At 45.8% G+C, this 16,619-nt stretch overlaps 1 protein-coding gene across 1 annotated transcript; it reads right to left on the reverse strand.

The window, feature by feature from the left end:
• Positions 1-985: 985 nt before the first annotated feature.
• Positions 986-16,040, reverse strand: LOC308485125 (cytochrome P450 4V2-like). The gene is made up of 11 exons (XM_081020534.1): positions 15,789-16,040; positions 13,688-13,800; positions 12,065-12,150; positions 11,450-11,640; positions 10,774-10,843; positions 10,058-10,184; positions 9,226-9,417; positions 6,055-6,157; positions 4,614-4,748; positions 4,347-4,526; positions 986-3,727 (listed from the first exon to the last, which is right to left on the reverse strand). The coding sequence occupies exons 1-11, from the start codon at positions 15,997-15,999 to the stop codon at positions 3,567-3,569; spliced, it is 1,569 nt and encodes a 522-aa protein (XP_080876660.1). The 5' UTR covers positions 16,000-16,040; the 3' UTR covers positions 986-3,566.
• Between the last annotated feature and the right edge of the window lie 579 nt (positions 16,041-16,619).

Below are 16,619 nucleotides of genomic sequence, written 5' to 3' on the forward strand. Positions count from 1 at the left end.
GGCAGCGCGATCCTGGTGGGGTGCCATCGTGGCTGCCCCCCCGCCCGCGTTGTCCCCCCCTCCGCTCCCAGGATGCGCGCCACATGCCTGCGGGCGGTGTATCACGCCCCCAGGAATCATGTCATGCCCCTGCGGGCGACGCGCCATGCCCCCGGGACGTGCGCCAGCCCCGCCCCACCTGCTCTCCACCCCCTGGTGCCAGAGCATGAAGCTCCACCACTGATCCAGTCCACAAGCACACACATGTGAGCATGTGCTCACAAAGGAACATGTCCTGTTCTCTCCAGACTGATCAATACAGTGGCACCTCTGGTTGTGAATAGGATCCATTCCGGAGGCCCGTTCGCAACATGAAAAGAGCGCAACCCGCAGTGGCATGTCTGCGCACACGTGGGTTGCGATTTGCTGCTTCTGCGCATGTGCGTGATGTCATTTTGTGCTTCTGTGAATGCACGAGCGACGAAACCCGGAAGTAACCCTTTCCAGTACTTCCGGGTCTCCGTGGGACGTAACCTGAAAGAACGTAACATGAAGCGAACATATCATGAGGTATGACTGTATTTATCTGTATTCTGTTTAAGCTCCACAGGTCTGCATTTTCTAATAATAATAATTTATTATTTATACCCCACCCATCTGGCTGCACTTCCCCAGCCACTCTGGGCAGCTTCCAACAAAATATTAAAATACAGTAATCCATCAAACATTAACAGCTTCCCTAAACAGGGCTGCCTTCAGATGTCTTCTAAAAGTCAGTTAGTTGTTTATTTCCTTGACATCTGATGGGAGGGCGTTCCACAGGGCGGGTGCCACTACCGAGAAGGCCCTCTGCCTGGTTCTCTGTAACTTGGCTTCTCGCAATGAGTGTGTGGCGATCACACAGGGTCCCCGGACGTTTCACCGTCTATTGATCCCTGTGCAACCACTTTATTTCTAGCTGCCACCACCCAGGCCCTACCTGGTACAATATTGAGTCCAGTCAGGGTTAAATTGGAACATAAACTTCTGTTTATTTATTGCAGTTTAACAAGCATGTGGTTTCAGAAACGGTATCAGTCAATTACAATCATGGGGTTGCCTATCCAGACCTATAACTTCCACTACCTGCTCTCACTCATTAAACCACCTCTCAGATATTTACTTGTCTTCCTAGCCCCTAACTGTTCCTGACTCAGTTTATTTCGCTACACAAACTCAACCTCCCCACAGACTCTATCCCAATTCACTCCCACTCCAACCAACCACCCAACTCCCAATGACCCCCCCTTCGCCCCTCCCAGAGCTGGTTTTATAGTCCCTCTGACTCCACCCCCCTGGGTGCTGATTGGGTAACCTGTTTAACTATTTCACCTCCAGTTACAGTCACATATGAGGGAACCGCCAGAAGGACGCTGGACCTCAGTGTCAGGGTAGAAGGATGGAGGTGGAGATGCTCCTTCAGCAGTCCCCATGTTTTGCATGGGCAGATTTATGATTGATTAAATTTTGGCTCAGTTCTTTGCAGAATCACCTCCCTCCACATCAGCCTGCTTATGCACCAAGGCTTTTTTTCAGCTGAAACTTGGTTCTGGCACCTCTGAGGTGGGAGCCTTTTGAGAAACAAAAATAGAGGCTATAAGCAGAGATGCCAAAGAGAAAGAAACTGAGTGACTCTTGCCCACTGGTATTTTTTTTAAAAAATGCATAAATGTGTCGCTCATCTATTTCAGGGATGACCAGCTTCTTTATTCTCAGGGACCACTTTTACCTCCAGACATAGGAGTCTGAACAACCCAACCCCTGTCACAGGATAGTATTGTAAAGCTAGTCATCTTCTACAACAAAGATGGAGAGACTGCCTCCAAATGCTGCTCCCATCATCCATCACCACCAGTGATGGTATCTAGGACAGATGGGAGTTGGGAGTCCAATGGCATCCATGTGGTCCAGGGCTCCTCAACCCATTCTAGAGGAAAAGTCTTGGAAGTAGGACTGTAAGAAGGCATCGCTTTCCATTCAACCATCTTTGTCAAATGCAAGGCTGTTTCCATTCTACTGCAGTTCGCCTTCTGCCAAAACCTTTTATTCGCCGTGCTATCTGCTGTGGCAAAATTATGTAACAAGCATAATTTATGTGACTATGTAATGTACATAAATTACGCTGTCATGATGTTATTCCATCCCCTTCATTTCAGTGCAAAGGACACAATGCAAATGGGGGGAGGGGTGTAATGAATTCTGTATTGTTTGCAGACTGAAAGCAACAAGAACAACAAAACTGATCATATTCACTAGATGATTTCCATAATTTAACGCTGGCAATTTCCACTGTTTTCATCAGTATTTATTTATTTTTAGTGTCATATTCAGTTTTATTAAACTGATTTCAGATTGTTTTTGAAATGTTCAGGAGGTAGGCAGCAAAGCAGTTGAATTTACACAGGTAACAAACAGCAATAAAACGAGTAATGGGTAAGAAATGGAAGCAGACACACAATGTAAACTTGTAAATAACTGTTAACTAGAGCTGGGTAATAGCTGTATAATGCAGCATGTATATGTGTATACATTTATGAACACGTTAGCCTACTGGCCATTTCTACCTTAATTCCCTTAGCATTAAAGGTTCAGTCTCTTTTCTGGAACACTCCATGTTTCTGACATTCTTGGTCAGGTCACTTGCACTAAAATAAAAGTGTGTCTGTGTGTGTGTGTGTGTGTGTGTGAGAGAGAGAGAGAGAGAGAGAGAGAGAGAGAGAGAGAGAGAGGTGGACAACAGACCACTATGTATAACGATGCATATGTGTAAAATCCATTAACATTCAATTGGAAACATTGCTCAAGTAAAGTCTTGTGTGCTTTTTGAACAATTTACTTAGATACCATCCTCAAGCAAAATCACCATAGGACATAACACTTGATCTAGACTGTAAGAGACCTTATAATGTAATTGGGCAGGGGCAAACCAGAGGCTAAGCAGGAGCAGATCCTCCATCCTGTCTGTATGCTTACAAAACATAGGTCTAATTTTTCTCATATATTCAAGGTCTTTAAATGTTGAAATGAATGAGGGTTTTTTTAAAAAAATTAAGCATATAGTGGTACCTCGGGTTAAGTACTTAATTCGTTCCGGAGGTCTGGTCTTAACCTGAAACTGAGCTTAATCTGAAGCACCACTTTAGCTAATGGGGCCTCCTGCTGCTGCCGCGCCGCAGGAGCACAATTTCTGTTCTCATCCTGAAGCAAAGTTCTTAACCCTAGGTACTATTTCTGGCTTAGCGGAGTCTTTAACCTGAAGTGTATGTAACCTGAAGTGTATATAACCCGAGGTACCACTGTATTGCTCATCTTCTTTAGGATTAAGGAAAGTCAGCTAGTGGCAACCTAGGCTGAAGCCTACAAATTGCAAAGACAATTGGAATAACCCATCATTTGAATAATCATCTGCTTCTAAAGTGCAGCTGTTGGCCTGTAATAAGCAACAACACAATCTTGGTTAAAAAAATGAAGTCCAGGAAGGGTTAGGCAGTCTGAAACAGTTCTAATGCAAGGTGGTAAGGAATTTCCCTGAGGGTTCTTATTTTAACTTATTTTCTCTTTTTCAACTGAATCCAGATGCCTTTATCAGGACGAAGAATCAGTTCTCCTACAAGGTCAAGTTGATCACGTCGCTGTGCACTTTCAACAGAGAAGCGCCGTAGGATGGTGGCTAAAATAGTCTTTTCTTCCATCTGTGCAAAGCGCTGACCTGCAGAGGAATTGGAAAGCAATGACAATATACAATTAACTAGAGCAATAATACATATTTATTATTATTCAACATGAGTCATGTGACATTGAGGTCAGGTTCTCAGATTCATTTTTAAATCCTTAAACACTTTTCTGTAATTATACAAAACCACCAAACAAACACAGAGAGGGTGAGGCAGTGGAATTGCAGTCATTGGAAGGAGTAAGTGAAAAATTGGAAGGGAAGGACTGATAATATTGATGTAGAAATAACTTTAGACTGAGGTACATTCACACTATACATTTAAAGCACTATGATACTGTTAACAAGTCATGGCACACACACACCCAAAGAATCCTGGGAACTGTAGTTTGTTAAGGATGCTGAGAGTTATTGGGAGATGTAGATTCCCCTCACAGAGCTACAATTCTCAGAATTCTCTAAACAACTCATAGCACCCTTAAACTACAGCTCCTAGGATGCTTTGGAGGAAGCCAGACTGTTTAAATGGATATGACACTGCTTTAAATGCCTAATGCCAATGTCTAAATAATCTTCCCCTTTAAACACTCCCTGCCACTGACTGATTACCCCTTTTTTTCCTTTCCAGATACAGATTTTTGACTCTCATATGTACCAATACAGTTCCTAGGCCCAGCGGAGAAAGGCACGTATGCATATGGGTGCCGTCCAGCCGCGTTCTCAGGGAAAAACCGCTCGGGTCTGAATTCCTCAGGCTCTGGGAAGACATCAGGGTCTCTATGCAGCGCAAAAGGCAGAATTAGGGCATCTACCCCCTTTGGTACCCTGAATCCTCCTGCGAAAAAAGAGCAGATATTCATGAAATTAGCCCTGAGCTTATAGCCATAGCTCATCAAGCCAGAAACCCACTTGGAGTACTTACTAATATAACATTCTTCACTCAGTTTGCGAGCAAAAAGTGGAACAGAAGGGAAAAGGCGAAGAGCTTCTTTAATAACACAATCCAGATATCGTAGTTGCTTCATGTCGTCCATTGTGACATGACGATCAGAGTTCCCTTATAAAACCAGTGGCAGCGAGACAAACTTGTGTTATTTATAACCAGCAAAACATGCATCCTAACACTGAAGTTCTTACAGCTATTTTACATGGTGATGGACCAGGGGGCAATTTTAGGTCTAGATCAGTTACTTCCATAATTCATTTCTGTGCTTATTCTCAGGAAGTTAGCCTGGATAGCTTTAAGTCAGCACACTTTCCTAAGCCATGGGTTATGATAAAACAATACACTGACTCATCAAGACTTCCTTTTTGCTAACAGACACTGAAGCTGTGAAGACCACAGCACATCTTATATAGATCATAGAATTCAAAGAGACCCTGAGGATCATCTAGTTCAAACCCCTGCATTGCAGGAATATGCAGCTGTCCCATACAGGGATCAAACCTGCAATCTTGGCATTACCAGTGTCATGCTAAACAACTGAGCTAACCAAGGCTGGGCTAACTGAGCTGCCCAAGGAGATCTGGTTAAGAGAGCTACACCAATGGATGGCCATTACTGGGTGAATAGACAGGATCATATGCATCATGGATTCTATCTGCAGAATGATGAGTAAGCCAAGTCAGTGTAGGCCCCACCAGAGAGGTTTCTTGTTTAAAGCTGTCTTCTGAGAGCTGGAATGGGGAGACTGTGGCCCTCCAGAAGAAGTTAGTGGAGTATATATCCCATCTTTCCTAAGCACTGGCCATTCTGGCTGAGGCTAAAGCAAGTTGGGAGTCCAGGAATGTCTTCAGGACCATTGGTTCCCCACCTGATTTAGAACAGTGGTGGGGAACAGGAACTGACCAGGGGACCAGACCCTTACTCTTCTCAGTACAGATCAATTTTGAAAGTTGGTGGGGCTGCCCACCATTCAAAGTTCACAGGATCTTGCTGTAACCCCCAACCAACCAATTGGCAATTACAGAAATCTCCTTTGATGCCTGTTTGCAGACGCTGCATGGTTTCAAAAACTACATCTGCAAGCAGACATTTTCCCCCTGTAGACAGCATTGCTCTCTAGGAACTTCTTAGGGCAACCAATCCCAGCAGTCATTCTCACTTTAAGCTCCCTCTGTAACCACAGCCTCACCTACTCCATTCACATATGACATCAAACGTGCAGCAGGTGGATGTGGTTTGAGGAAAAACAGCCTCATGGGCCTAACTGGGGTCTGTGCTGGGCCAAATTAGGCCCACAGGCCAGAGAGTCCCCATCTCTGCATTAGAGGAGTCAGGTGATACTCATGAGCACTTACCTAGAAGTAGCCCTGCATTCTAAACTTACCCAGGCTTATACCCACAGGAAAGAAAGACTTACCAAAAATTTCATCTAATTCATGGTGAACCTTCCTTTGGGCTTCTGGATGACTTGCAAGCAAGTAAATACACCAGTTCATGGCAGCAGTGGTAGTATCATGACCCTTGGAAGAAAGAATTTAAGAGGTCTAACATGTTCTCACAAAAAATAGAATTCTTAAGCATTATAGTGATGGTCCAGTCTAGGGCCCGAACAAGCTAGTTCAAATCCAAAATTGAAAGACACCAGTCCCATACACAATAGTAAGGCTTTCAAAATTTAAAGTATATTGGGAATACCAGGTGCCAGGGAATCTGCCAGGCCTGGTCACTTCCCACATGCCAAAGGCAAAATGACACTCCTGAGTCACTCCCATAATCTGAAAAGATCTTGTTTGAACAGCTAATGATCCTATCTAGCAATAAGACAGACATATAAACTGAAGCTTTGCTTCTAAGGTGCTACTTCATTCTATTTATATCCTGCCTTTCCTGCTTTCACACAATTCCAGAAAATGTCATAAAAATTAACAATAGAAAATTTCATACAAAAACAATTTGTTGTATAAAAGCATGCTTCCTTTGTTGCTGATTACTCCATTGTAACTCACCCCAACTTCCCAGGTCTTAAAGAACAATAAATCCCTTTGGAGCGGCCTCCCGCAAGACAACAGGCAGATGCCTCTTGTTTTGTGGGTGCCCAGTGAAGACCTTCCTTTCTCAACAAGCATTTTAAGTGGGGATCATTGATCCCGGTCTACATATGGATTTGTAACTGTTTTATATGTGATGTTTTTAAATTGTTTGTATTGTTAAACAGTTCCAAGATATTTTAAAGGAAGGACTTCATAAATGGAATTGAATAATTAGTAAATAAGCAAGCATGCTTCAGTGCCTTTATAACCACCAGAGGGCAAATACACAACAATACTGCTAATTTTTTACCAGTGGATAAAGTCACAGTTTATATTCAATGAACTACCATTAACAATCTGTCTGGCAACTGTGTGAGAGTTGCAACCAAACCAGCTACGCTCCCCTAAATCTGCCTCTGCGTTGGCAGACCAACTCTGCACAACAAAGACATCTGCAAACATGGCATGAAGGCTGGCAATATCTGCTCTTGCAGATGACTGCAGTGCCTGGAGACTAATAATAATAATAATAATAATAATAATAATAATAATAATAATTTATTATTTGTACCCCGCCCATCTGGCTGGGTTTCCCCAGCCACTCTGGGCGGCTTCCATAGAAACCAAAAATACACTAAAATATCGCACATTAAAAACTTCCCTGAACAGGGCTGCCTTAAGATGTCTTCTGAATGTCAGGTAGTTGTTTATCACTTTGACATCTGATGGGAGGGCGTTCCACAGGGCGGGCACCACTACCGAGAAGGCCCTCTGCCTGGTTCCCTGTAGCTTTGCTTCTCACAATGAGGGAACCGCCAGAAGGCCCTCAGCGCTGGACCTCAGCGTCCGGGCAGAACGATGGGGGTGGAGACGCTCCTTCAGGTATACTGGGCCAAGGCCATTTAGGACTTTAAAGGTCAACACCAGCACTTTGAATTGTGCTCGGAAACGTACTGGGAGCCAATGTAGGTCTTTCAAGACCGGTGTTATGTGGTCTCAGCGGCCGCCCCCAGTCACCAGTCTAGCTGCCGCATTCTGGATTAGTTGTAGTTTCCAAGTCACCTTCAAAGGTAGCCCCACGTAGAGTGCATTGCAGTAGTCCAAGCGGGAGATAACTAGAGCATGCACCACTCTGGCGAGACAGTCAGCGGGCAGGTAGGGTCTCAGCCTGCGTACCAGGTGGAGTTGGTAGACAGCTGCCCTGGATACAGAATTGACCTGCGCCTCCATGGACAGCTGTGAGTCCAAAATGACTCCCAGGCTGCGCACCTGGTCCTTCAGGGGCAAAGTTACCCCATTCAGGACCAGGGAGTCCTCCACACCAGCCCGCCCCCTGTCCCCCCAAAACAGTACTTCTGTCTTGTCAGGATTCAACTTCAATCCATTAGCCACCATCCATCCTCCAACCGCCTCCAGGCACTCACACAGGACCTTCACCACCTTCGCTGGTTCTGATTTGAAAGAGAGGTAGAGCTGGGTATCATCTGCATATTGATGGACACCCAGTCCAAACCCCCTGATGATCTCTCCCAGCGGCTTCATATAGATGTTAAAAAGCATGGGGGAGAGGGTGGAACCCTGAGGCACCCCACAAGTGAGGTCCCAGGGGTCTGAACACTCATTCCCCACCACCACTTTCTGAACACGGCCCAGGAGGAAGGAGCGAAACCACTGTATAACAGTGCCCCCAGCTCCCAGCCCCTCTAGACGGTCCAGAAGGATGTTGTGGTCGATCGTATCAAAGGCCGCTGAGAGATCCAGCAGAACTAGGAAACAACTCTCACCTTTGTCCCTAGCTCACCGGAGATCATCAACCAGCGCGACCAAGGCAGTTTCAGTCCCATGATGAGGCCTGAATCCCGATTGGAAGGGATCCAAATGGTCCACATCCTCCAGGCGTGCCTGGAGTTGTTCAGCAACCACGCGCTCAATCACCTTGCCCAAGAATGGAAGATTTGAGACTGGGCGATAGTTGGCCATACTGGCCGGGTCTAAAGATGGTTTTTTAAGAAGCGGTTTAATGACCGCCTCTTTCAGCGGATCTGGGAATGTTCCCTCACAGAGGGAAGCATTCACCACCCCGCAGAGCCCATCGCCCAGCCCTTCCCAGCTTGCTTTTATTAGCCAGGATGGGCAAGGATCAAGGAGACAGGTGGTTGGTTTCACACGTCCAAGACAGACAGGTTGTTCAACCACAGCAGTGACCAGAGGAGGAATGACCACTGGGAGAAGCATAGAGAGAAGAAACACCATGGTGCATCTGCAGCAGCACAACCAAATGCCTTCATGTGCCCCAGCTGCAACAAAATATGTCTCTCCCGTATCAGTCTCTACAGCCACCACAGACTCTGCGACCTTCCAACAGTTTGACTTCACCCTCAAAGGGACACACCTCCAATGTCTCCCAAGACAGATGGATGACCACCAAACTACCAAGTCATCTGATAGAAAGACCCTTAACGTCTTGTCTTTGTTCAAAGACCTTCACATACATTAGTTTGTTGTGATCCTTTAAATAGGGGAGAACAACCAGCACTCTTATACAGGGCATTCTGTACCTCAAACATGAATGTATCCACTTCCTCTCGAATGTCCAGGTAGTTCATCTTATTCCCATCATCATCAGTGGCATTCAGAAGCATATCAAGGAAAGCTCTCCTGACTTTGCGCTTGCTTTGCTCACCATTGCCAACAACCTCACTTTTATGCTGCTCTTGAATTTTTAGTTCATGAGCTTTTTCTGCAATAACCTTAGACAGTCAAAACAAAACAAAAGTCAATCATTTATCAGGTTGCATAATCCAATGTGTGTACTCCCTGCAGTGTCATATAAAGTGATAAGCTATCTCTGTTGCACCCTGGACCTAGCGAAGTACATTGTGCTGACAAGGAAAAAGAGGAATATATCCAATTGCACCCAACTTGTCTAAAGCGCCCTATGGACACTGCCATGGGCAAAACTTACTTCTGGGTAAATATACATAAAATCAGGATACAAGGCATTTCCAATATCTCTGTAAAAGCTGTCTGGATGTAAATGCACTGCGTGAAAATGGACGCCTGACTGGGTAAATCTACGAAGGTCATTTTATCCCATGTAACAAAATAATTCTAAGTGACAACTCCTCACAGAGACAGTGATTTTAAGCTGAAATCTTACCAGCATTCTGAATTGGGAAAAAAACCACTAGGGAGAAATCGGTTTCTTAGCAGAGCCTACCTTACAGGCATGTGGTGAAGATAAAATGGGAGGCCTCACATACACCCTGTGAACACGCCCTGAACAGGACGTTTGAGTTGGGAGAGCCACAATTGTGAATATTAGCAGAAATCACTTTGATATTGGTGTCTATGAAACATCATGCATAAAGAGAAAATGCAACAGCTTACATTATCAGTAAAGTTATGAAGTATCTTCAGGGTCCTGTGATGTTCTCTTCCTTGTCGGAACATGAGGTACAAAAGGTCAGACCAGAACCAAGGAGACCTCTGTCTTTTATGAATCAGATCGGTCATCCTAGGGTAACAAGCAACAACGCTTTCTAGAAAAGTGCTGCAAAGTACAGCAAAGAGCCCAGATTTCTTGCAACTAGGCTGTCATGTAAAGAGGCAGAGAAAAATAGTTTACATGTGAAACAGATATGCCATGCCCCTATCGCCTGCAGGGTTAATGTGGCTTCTACATCAGCATTCAACCCACAGAGAGGCCCAGTTTCTGCAACCCACCTCCAGAAAAGAGGTGCAGAGAGGAAGCTCATACAAAGCAGACAATAATAATAATAATAATAATAATAATAATAATAATAATAATAAATTTATATCCCGCCCTCCCCAGCCGAAGCCAAGCTCAGAGCGGCTAACAACAGTAAAAAAATAATACAACATTCTAAAATCATTTCCTTTGAAGGCTTATCATGCAGACAGTCAAGTTAAAGCTGAAGGTTGTCTGCATCATGGAAGGGAAAGAGACTTTTTCTCCTAGTATTTGCGGACCAAGGCTCCATTGAAGCGGGGGGGGGGGGAGCTGCAGCCCTCGAAATGTGGCTAGAGTCCAACTACCATCTCTATTTCCTGCTGCTGGAATAGATCATCACATTGACACCTACCTGTAGACAGCTTGGACATACTCGGAATCCTTATTGTGTTGTGCTCCTATGTTCTTGCCCATAGCTGTTTCTAGGAACAGGAGAGAAAGAAATCAATTAGAGAATCATTTGCCTACAAACCAAAGAGTGAGACATAAAATGAACACAGGGAGCAACCATATATCGAGTCATACTGACTTCCAATGGTTTTCCAAGTTTCAGAGCCAGGGTGTTTCCCAGCCAGGATTTGAACCCAAGACCTGCTGCACTCTACCACTGGTCAGTTCATTGTCAAGTGTGTCTTGTACTAACACAGCACCACTACTACAGTAACTGTATCCAGAACTTCTCATTTCCTCCCATAGTATTGTGTGTTTGTGTCCCAATCATGACCTGTATTCAGACCGATGGCAAATCAACAATTATTCAAACTGATCACAGTCTGTTATTTTATTTTCCAACTCCATCAGTGTATATTTTAAATCCCTGTTCTCCACTGGATTATTCAATCAGCATTTAAATGGATAACAAGCTATTTGTATTATGTAAATGTGCCCAATTTAGGAAGCGAAATGTTATTGCAAGGTGAACAACTCTTCTGGTCAGATCTCACAAAAATGTCCATTCGCCCAACAAATGAGCAAGGATCTTTAAACCTCATTCACTGCAACACTTTGACAGCAGCAACTGCATTTACCACAGATTACATCAAGGGCGCACAATGTGATGTATAAAAAACAATCAAATGGCTCCTTGTCCACATGCTTTTCAAGTTTCTGAACAAGGATATTGGCTTGTTCATTCATCACTTCAAGAAAATCATCTAAGACGGTGAAATGGAAAGTGGGCGTTAACATTTTCCTTCGGGACCGCCATTTGCTTCCAGTGCTGCAAAACAAAGACTTAAATATTATTTTTCTCTACACAAATTTCAAAACAAAATGCATGTAATGTCTTCAAGCAGAACCAGCCATACAATATTGCAGTGCTCTTGTTCAGGTTTCCAGTCACTCCATTCTTCCTCACCCCAAACTGACCATTTTCTCCACACAATCAGCAGAGCATCTGAAAGGGGCCTCCCATCTGCAATAAATACCTCTGTAGGGAGAGACCCTTTTCACACAATCAGTGGGATGTTGGGGGTATGGCCTATGATCTCAGTCTGGCTTCCACCTTCATACATTCATTAAATGTGTGGGGCAGGCCTTCAGAACAGGACTAATAGCTCAATCAGTGCCACACACTCCACCTACACAAGGCGTGACAAAAGGGTACACTGCCTCACCCATGTTCTGGGTTGTTTTTGATTTACCTTGTTAGAAGTCCTGTGCCCAGCCAAGGATGCAAAAACTTGTAGGGATCGGATTTCGTAATATGCTTAGAGCTACTCAATACAACCTGCCAACAGAAGAGAAGGGCATAAATTATTGACTTTGCCCTTCTATGCTATCTGTTCAATTTGTCCTTCAAAGTAAGTCAGCTATCTGAAATAGATTCTATTTGAGTTCAAAGTGACTTAGTGATTTAGTGGGCTTGACTAAAGTGGCTTGCAAGGCAGGTTTGCTTTATCTTTATATTCCGATGTTGATTATGCCCCGAGGTATGACAAATCCTGAAATCAGAAACTACATTCTCTAATCTGCATCAGGGATGCAAGTTAAGTTCCTATGAGACTAATGGAGCTTTCTCCCAGATAAGTGTGCATAGATTTGCAAAACACACACTAGCAATAAAGCCCCATGAGACTCAATGGAACCTATTTCTGAGGAAATTTTCACAGGATTGTGTTGATAGTACCAGGCTGAAAATGAACTTTACTTGGATACACTGAGCAATGTGTACAGCTCCATCTATCACCATTTTGTTGTCTCCTCAGATTATACCAGGTCACCAGATGAATGTCAACATTCTTCCCCTATTTTCTCTCTCTCCGTGCAGTAATCCAAGGTGTGCACGTGACAGATCTAGGATTTTTCTCGCAAAAGTCTTTTATGACATAATAATGCCAAGGGTCAACCTAGAATACCGCTACACAACTTGCAGTGCACTAAGGTAAGATAGCCAAGGTGATGGATGATGTGTGTGAGGAAACGTGTGGGTGGGTGTTTCTACAGTTTTAGCAGACACTTTGGCCCTATTCACCACCCATTCCAGCAGAGGAAGGGGGTTCGGTGGGTGTGGGCTGCCGCGGCTGTCACCACTGAGGGGGGTGACAAAATGCCGGGTGGCACTCACTGCGGGGCCTGCAGCACACCCAAGCCACACGTCTCTCCTGGGAGAGACACGGTGGCTTGGCGCGTGCAGGCTCCGCGCTGCCCAAACAGTCCACCCGCTGCCTCCCCCTCGCTGTAGGGCAGCTGAGTGGGATAAGGCAGGCAGACTCCAGATCCTCCATGGTGCACCCTGCCCCTATGGGTGGCTCACCCTGCCCCTGGGCGTGCCACCCCAGGAGCCCGAGCACAGTGGCGGAGCTACATGCTGCAGCCCCCAGAGCGGAGAACAGGTGGGGGCGTGGCTGGCGCGTGTCCCGGGGGCGTGGCACACTGCCTGCGGGGGCGTGGTGCATGTCCCGGGGGCATGGCGCACCACCCATGGGGGCGTGGCACACAGAGCAGGGGTGTGGCACACCGCACGCGGGGGTACAGCATGCATCCCGGGGTTGCACGGCATGAGTTGTGTATCCCGGGAGGGCGCGGTGCGTGACCTGGGGAGCGGCCGCGATGGCACCCCTTCCCCTAATGGCACCCGGTGTGGCCCACTCCCCCCACCTCCACCTTCGTCCGCCAGCGCCTGAGCGGCTTCCTCCACCACTGGCCCCACCCACTGCTGACATGTACCCATTGACAGTTTAATCCCCGCAAATGCAACCCTGGGTGAAGGGGGGTGGGAGAGACTTCTCCTGCCCTGCTATGAAGAGTAACAATGGGAGACTCACCTCTACAGTATCTGGATGATATAATACTAAAAAGGGCAATGGCCCTACCCAAAGGAGTAACAGTGGGATATTCCGCAACACTTCAGTGGAACGTATCACCTGAGAAAAGGCACCTGGAAAAAACATGCATGCAGTTTGAAAATGAGAAAGTGAATGATCCCACATCCATGCTACTTGTTATCATGAGAACAGCACCCACTCTAAGCTAAGATTAATAGTTACATAGCAGGAGACCCCTCTACCCAAATTAAGATTGCAAGAGATGAGGTGCAGATTCCAGCCTCCCACCTCCTGATATTCAAAGAGAACAATTATGTGCAAGTCTAAGACTATAGTTTACATTTGCTTAGAATTCATTTTGACTGTATAAATGATCCCCATTTATGAGTGGTTCCATACAAAGGGATGATTCCACATGATTAATGGGTAGTGGGCCCCATTCTAACATTGCACTGGGTTACTTGGCTCTGTCCTCCAACCTCGTAACATATTGGGAGAACATTTGAGGGGAGAGCTCAAGAGCTTCCAGTTACATTGCAAAGCCAACCTTGCTCTTGATACAAGCCAAGATGTTGCAGTCTTGGGAGCAGGCAGAGCAGCACAAACGTGTTTCCCTTGACTTAACCCTTGACTTAGCATTGTTGATAAAAAGCCTCCTGACAATGACACCTTGTGTTGGAAATACCTGAAGATCCTGTTCAAATGCTCTTCTTAACTGATTCATTCCTGTTTGTTTGGTTTTTTAAAAAATAATAATAATAATCATGTGTAGAAAATCTAAGTAGGACAGGAAACTGCTGTAGTTTCTTGCTGCAATTATGTTTACTGTCCTTTTTGCGGAGTTTTAATTATGCCATTGTGTTTTGTCATAGTTTCATATTGTGACTGCCCTGGGGATATACAGTTTCATGAAGGGCATGCAAATGCCATAAACTGATTGTTCAAGAGATATCTAAAAGTTTTGCAGTTCAACTCCTATGGGTCATGCCACACTATCTTGTAGCTTGCCTATAGCTCGGCCCAAACATGCAGCTGTGAATACAAATCAACAGGGAGAGCAGAGGTTGTCAATGTGGTGCCTGTGGGTGGCCATGTACCCACAAAGCCCTTCCTGGTACCACAAGGTCCCCTTCTCTCTCTCCCCCCCCCCCCATGAAATTTGAAAGGATTCTGCTGTAGCCGATAAAATAGGGGGTGGCACGGAGGTGGTGCCCACAATAATCTCTCCATTCGGCAAATGTGCCCATGGGTCCAAAAAGGCTGGCAACCACTGACATAGTGGCATGAAAATTGAGTACTGTAATGGAGAAGGGGCAACCTTTTGAGATGTTTCCAACATGCCTTAAACAGGTTTCAGGCAGCCTATTAGATTTGGTTGGGATGTGGAGGATAATTACTTCCAATATCACCAGAGCTGATTAAGCATGCTACAAAATATGGACTTCATCCTATAGAAGATAATTGGCTCCAGTATGATTTGCCTATATATAATGGAGTTCTGAGTGCTTCCTCATTAGCATGTTTACTTTAGGCTTCAGGATTTCTTTAAATCTAACATTTTAGCTCTTTGGGGAACCACCAAGGATCCTAAACAGAGCATTCAGGAAAACTTCCAAACTCGTTTTATGCCACCCACCAACACCTCCTGATGCTGCCTCATCTTCAATCACATGAGAGTTTCATCCTTCTCTTTTATTTCCTCCTTATTTTTTGAGATTTTTTTTTCCCCTTGGGGGTGACCTGCCCCCCCCCCCCACTTTTCTGTTTCATCTGGAACAACTGAAGATACAGTATTTTATTCGATAATAAATTAATTGACAGTTGTGCTTTTTAAAAATAAAAATCAACCTGCTTGCTTGCCTTTTTCAATTCACGCATACACTCACACAACTGCGGTAAACAGACATTGCACAAAAGGAAATGACTCACGTACGTGTCGGTCGGAAATCCTTATTGAAATAAAGAGCAAAAGAAAAGGCAGAACCTCAGAGTGGGAGATTAAGATAGCGCGGCGCGGGTTTCCTGGTTCACAGCGCTGCCTTTTTGCGCTGCTTGCGCGCATCAGCTGCCCGGAGGAGAGGGAGGAAGAGGGCGCCTTTACCTTTCCGATCGCGGTCAAGGAGCAGCGCATTGCCCAGCAGCGGGTACCAGGGACGGATCCCCGGGATGTGCTTCAGCTCCCTGTATTTCCAGTACTGGTCGAGCACCAAGCGGGCGAGCAAGACGGCCAGCAGCGTGGCGAGCGTGGCGAGCAGAGCGAGAGCCCAGGAGAAGAGCCGCGCGCGCTCCGGAGCCATCGCCCAAAAGCCCATCGTCGCCGAGCGCGGACAGCGTCGCTCTGATCCTGAAAGCGAATCGTTTTGCTGAGAAAAGAAGCCCCGGGGCGAGAGGAGGAGGCGGAGCCGGCGAGGGGCAGGACTGCGAAAGGGGAGAAGGAGGTCACGGGAGGGAGACGCGGGCAGGGCAGAGAAGGGCGGGGTGCGCTCTGTCTCCGTCGAAACAGGATAGTGGCATGGAGGTGATAGGCGAGGATTAAAGGAGCGGGCATTTCTCAATACAGTGGTACCTCGGGTTACATATGCTTCAGGTTACATACACTTCAGGTTACATACTCCGCTAACCCAGAAATAGTACCTCGGGTTAAGAACTTTGCTTCAGGATGAGAACAGAAATCGTTCTCCAGCGGCGCAGCAGCAGCAGGAGGCCCCATTAGCTAAAGTGATGCTTTAGGTTAAGAACAGTTTCAGGTTAAGAACAGACCTCCGGAACAAATTAAGTTCTTAACCTGAGGTACCACTGTTCTGGAGGTGACGTCCGTTCTTAACCTGAAACTGTTCTTAACCTGAGGCACCACTTTAGCTAATGGGGCCCCTCGCTGCCGCTGCACGATTTCTGTTTTCATCCTGAAGCAAAGTTCTTAACCTGAGGTACT

This window comes from Podarcis pityusensis (assembly GCF_964106645.2).
Source record: "Podarcis pityusensis genome assembly, chromosome: 9".
Taxonomy (NCBI): domain Eukaryota; kingdom Metazoa; phylum Chordata; class Lepidosauria; order Squamata; family Lacertidae; genus Podarcis; species Podarcis pityusensis.

Coding starts and splice junctions, on each gene's coding strand:
- LOC308485125 (XM_081020534.1), bottom strand. CDS start 15,999: ATGGGCTTTTGGGCGATGGCTCCGGAGCGCGCGCGGCTCTTCTCCTGG. Junction 11,641..12,064: donor GGCACAGGACTTCTAACAAG/GTAAATCAAAAA, acceptor TTTGTTTTGCAG/CACTGGAAGCAAATGGCGGT. Junction 4,527..4,613: donor GAGTGAAGAATGTTATATTA/GTAAGTACTCCA, acceptor CTTTTTTCGCAG/GAGGATTCAGGGTACCAAAG.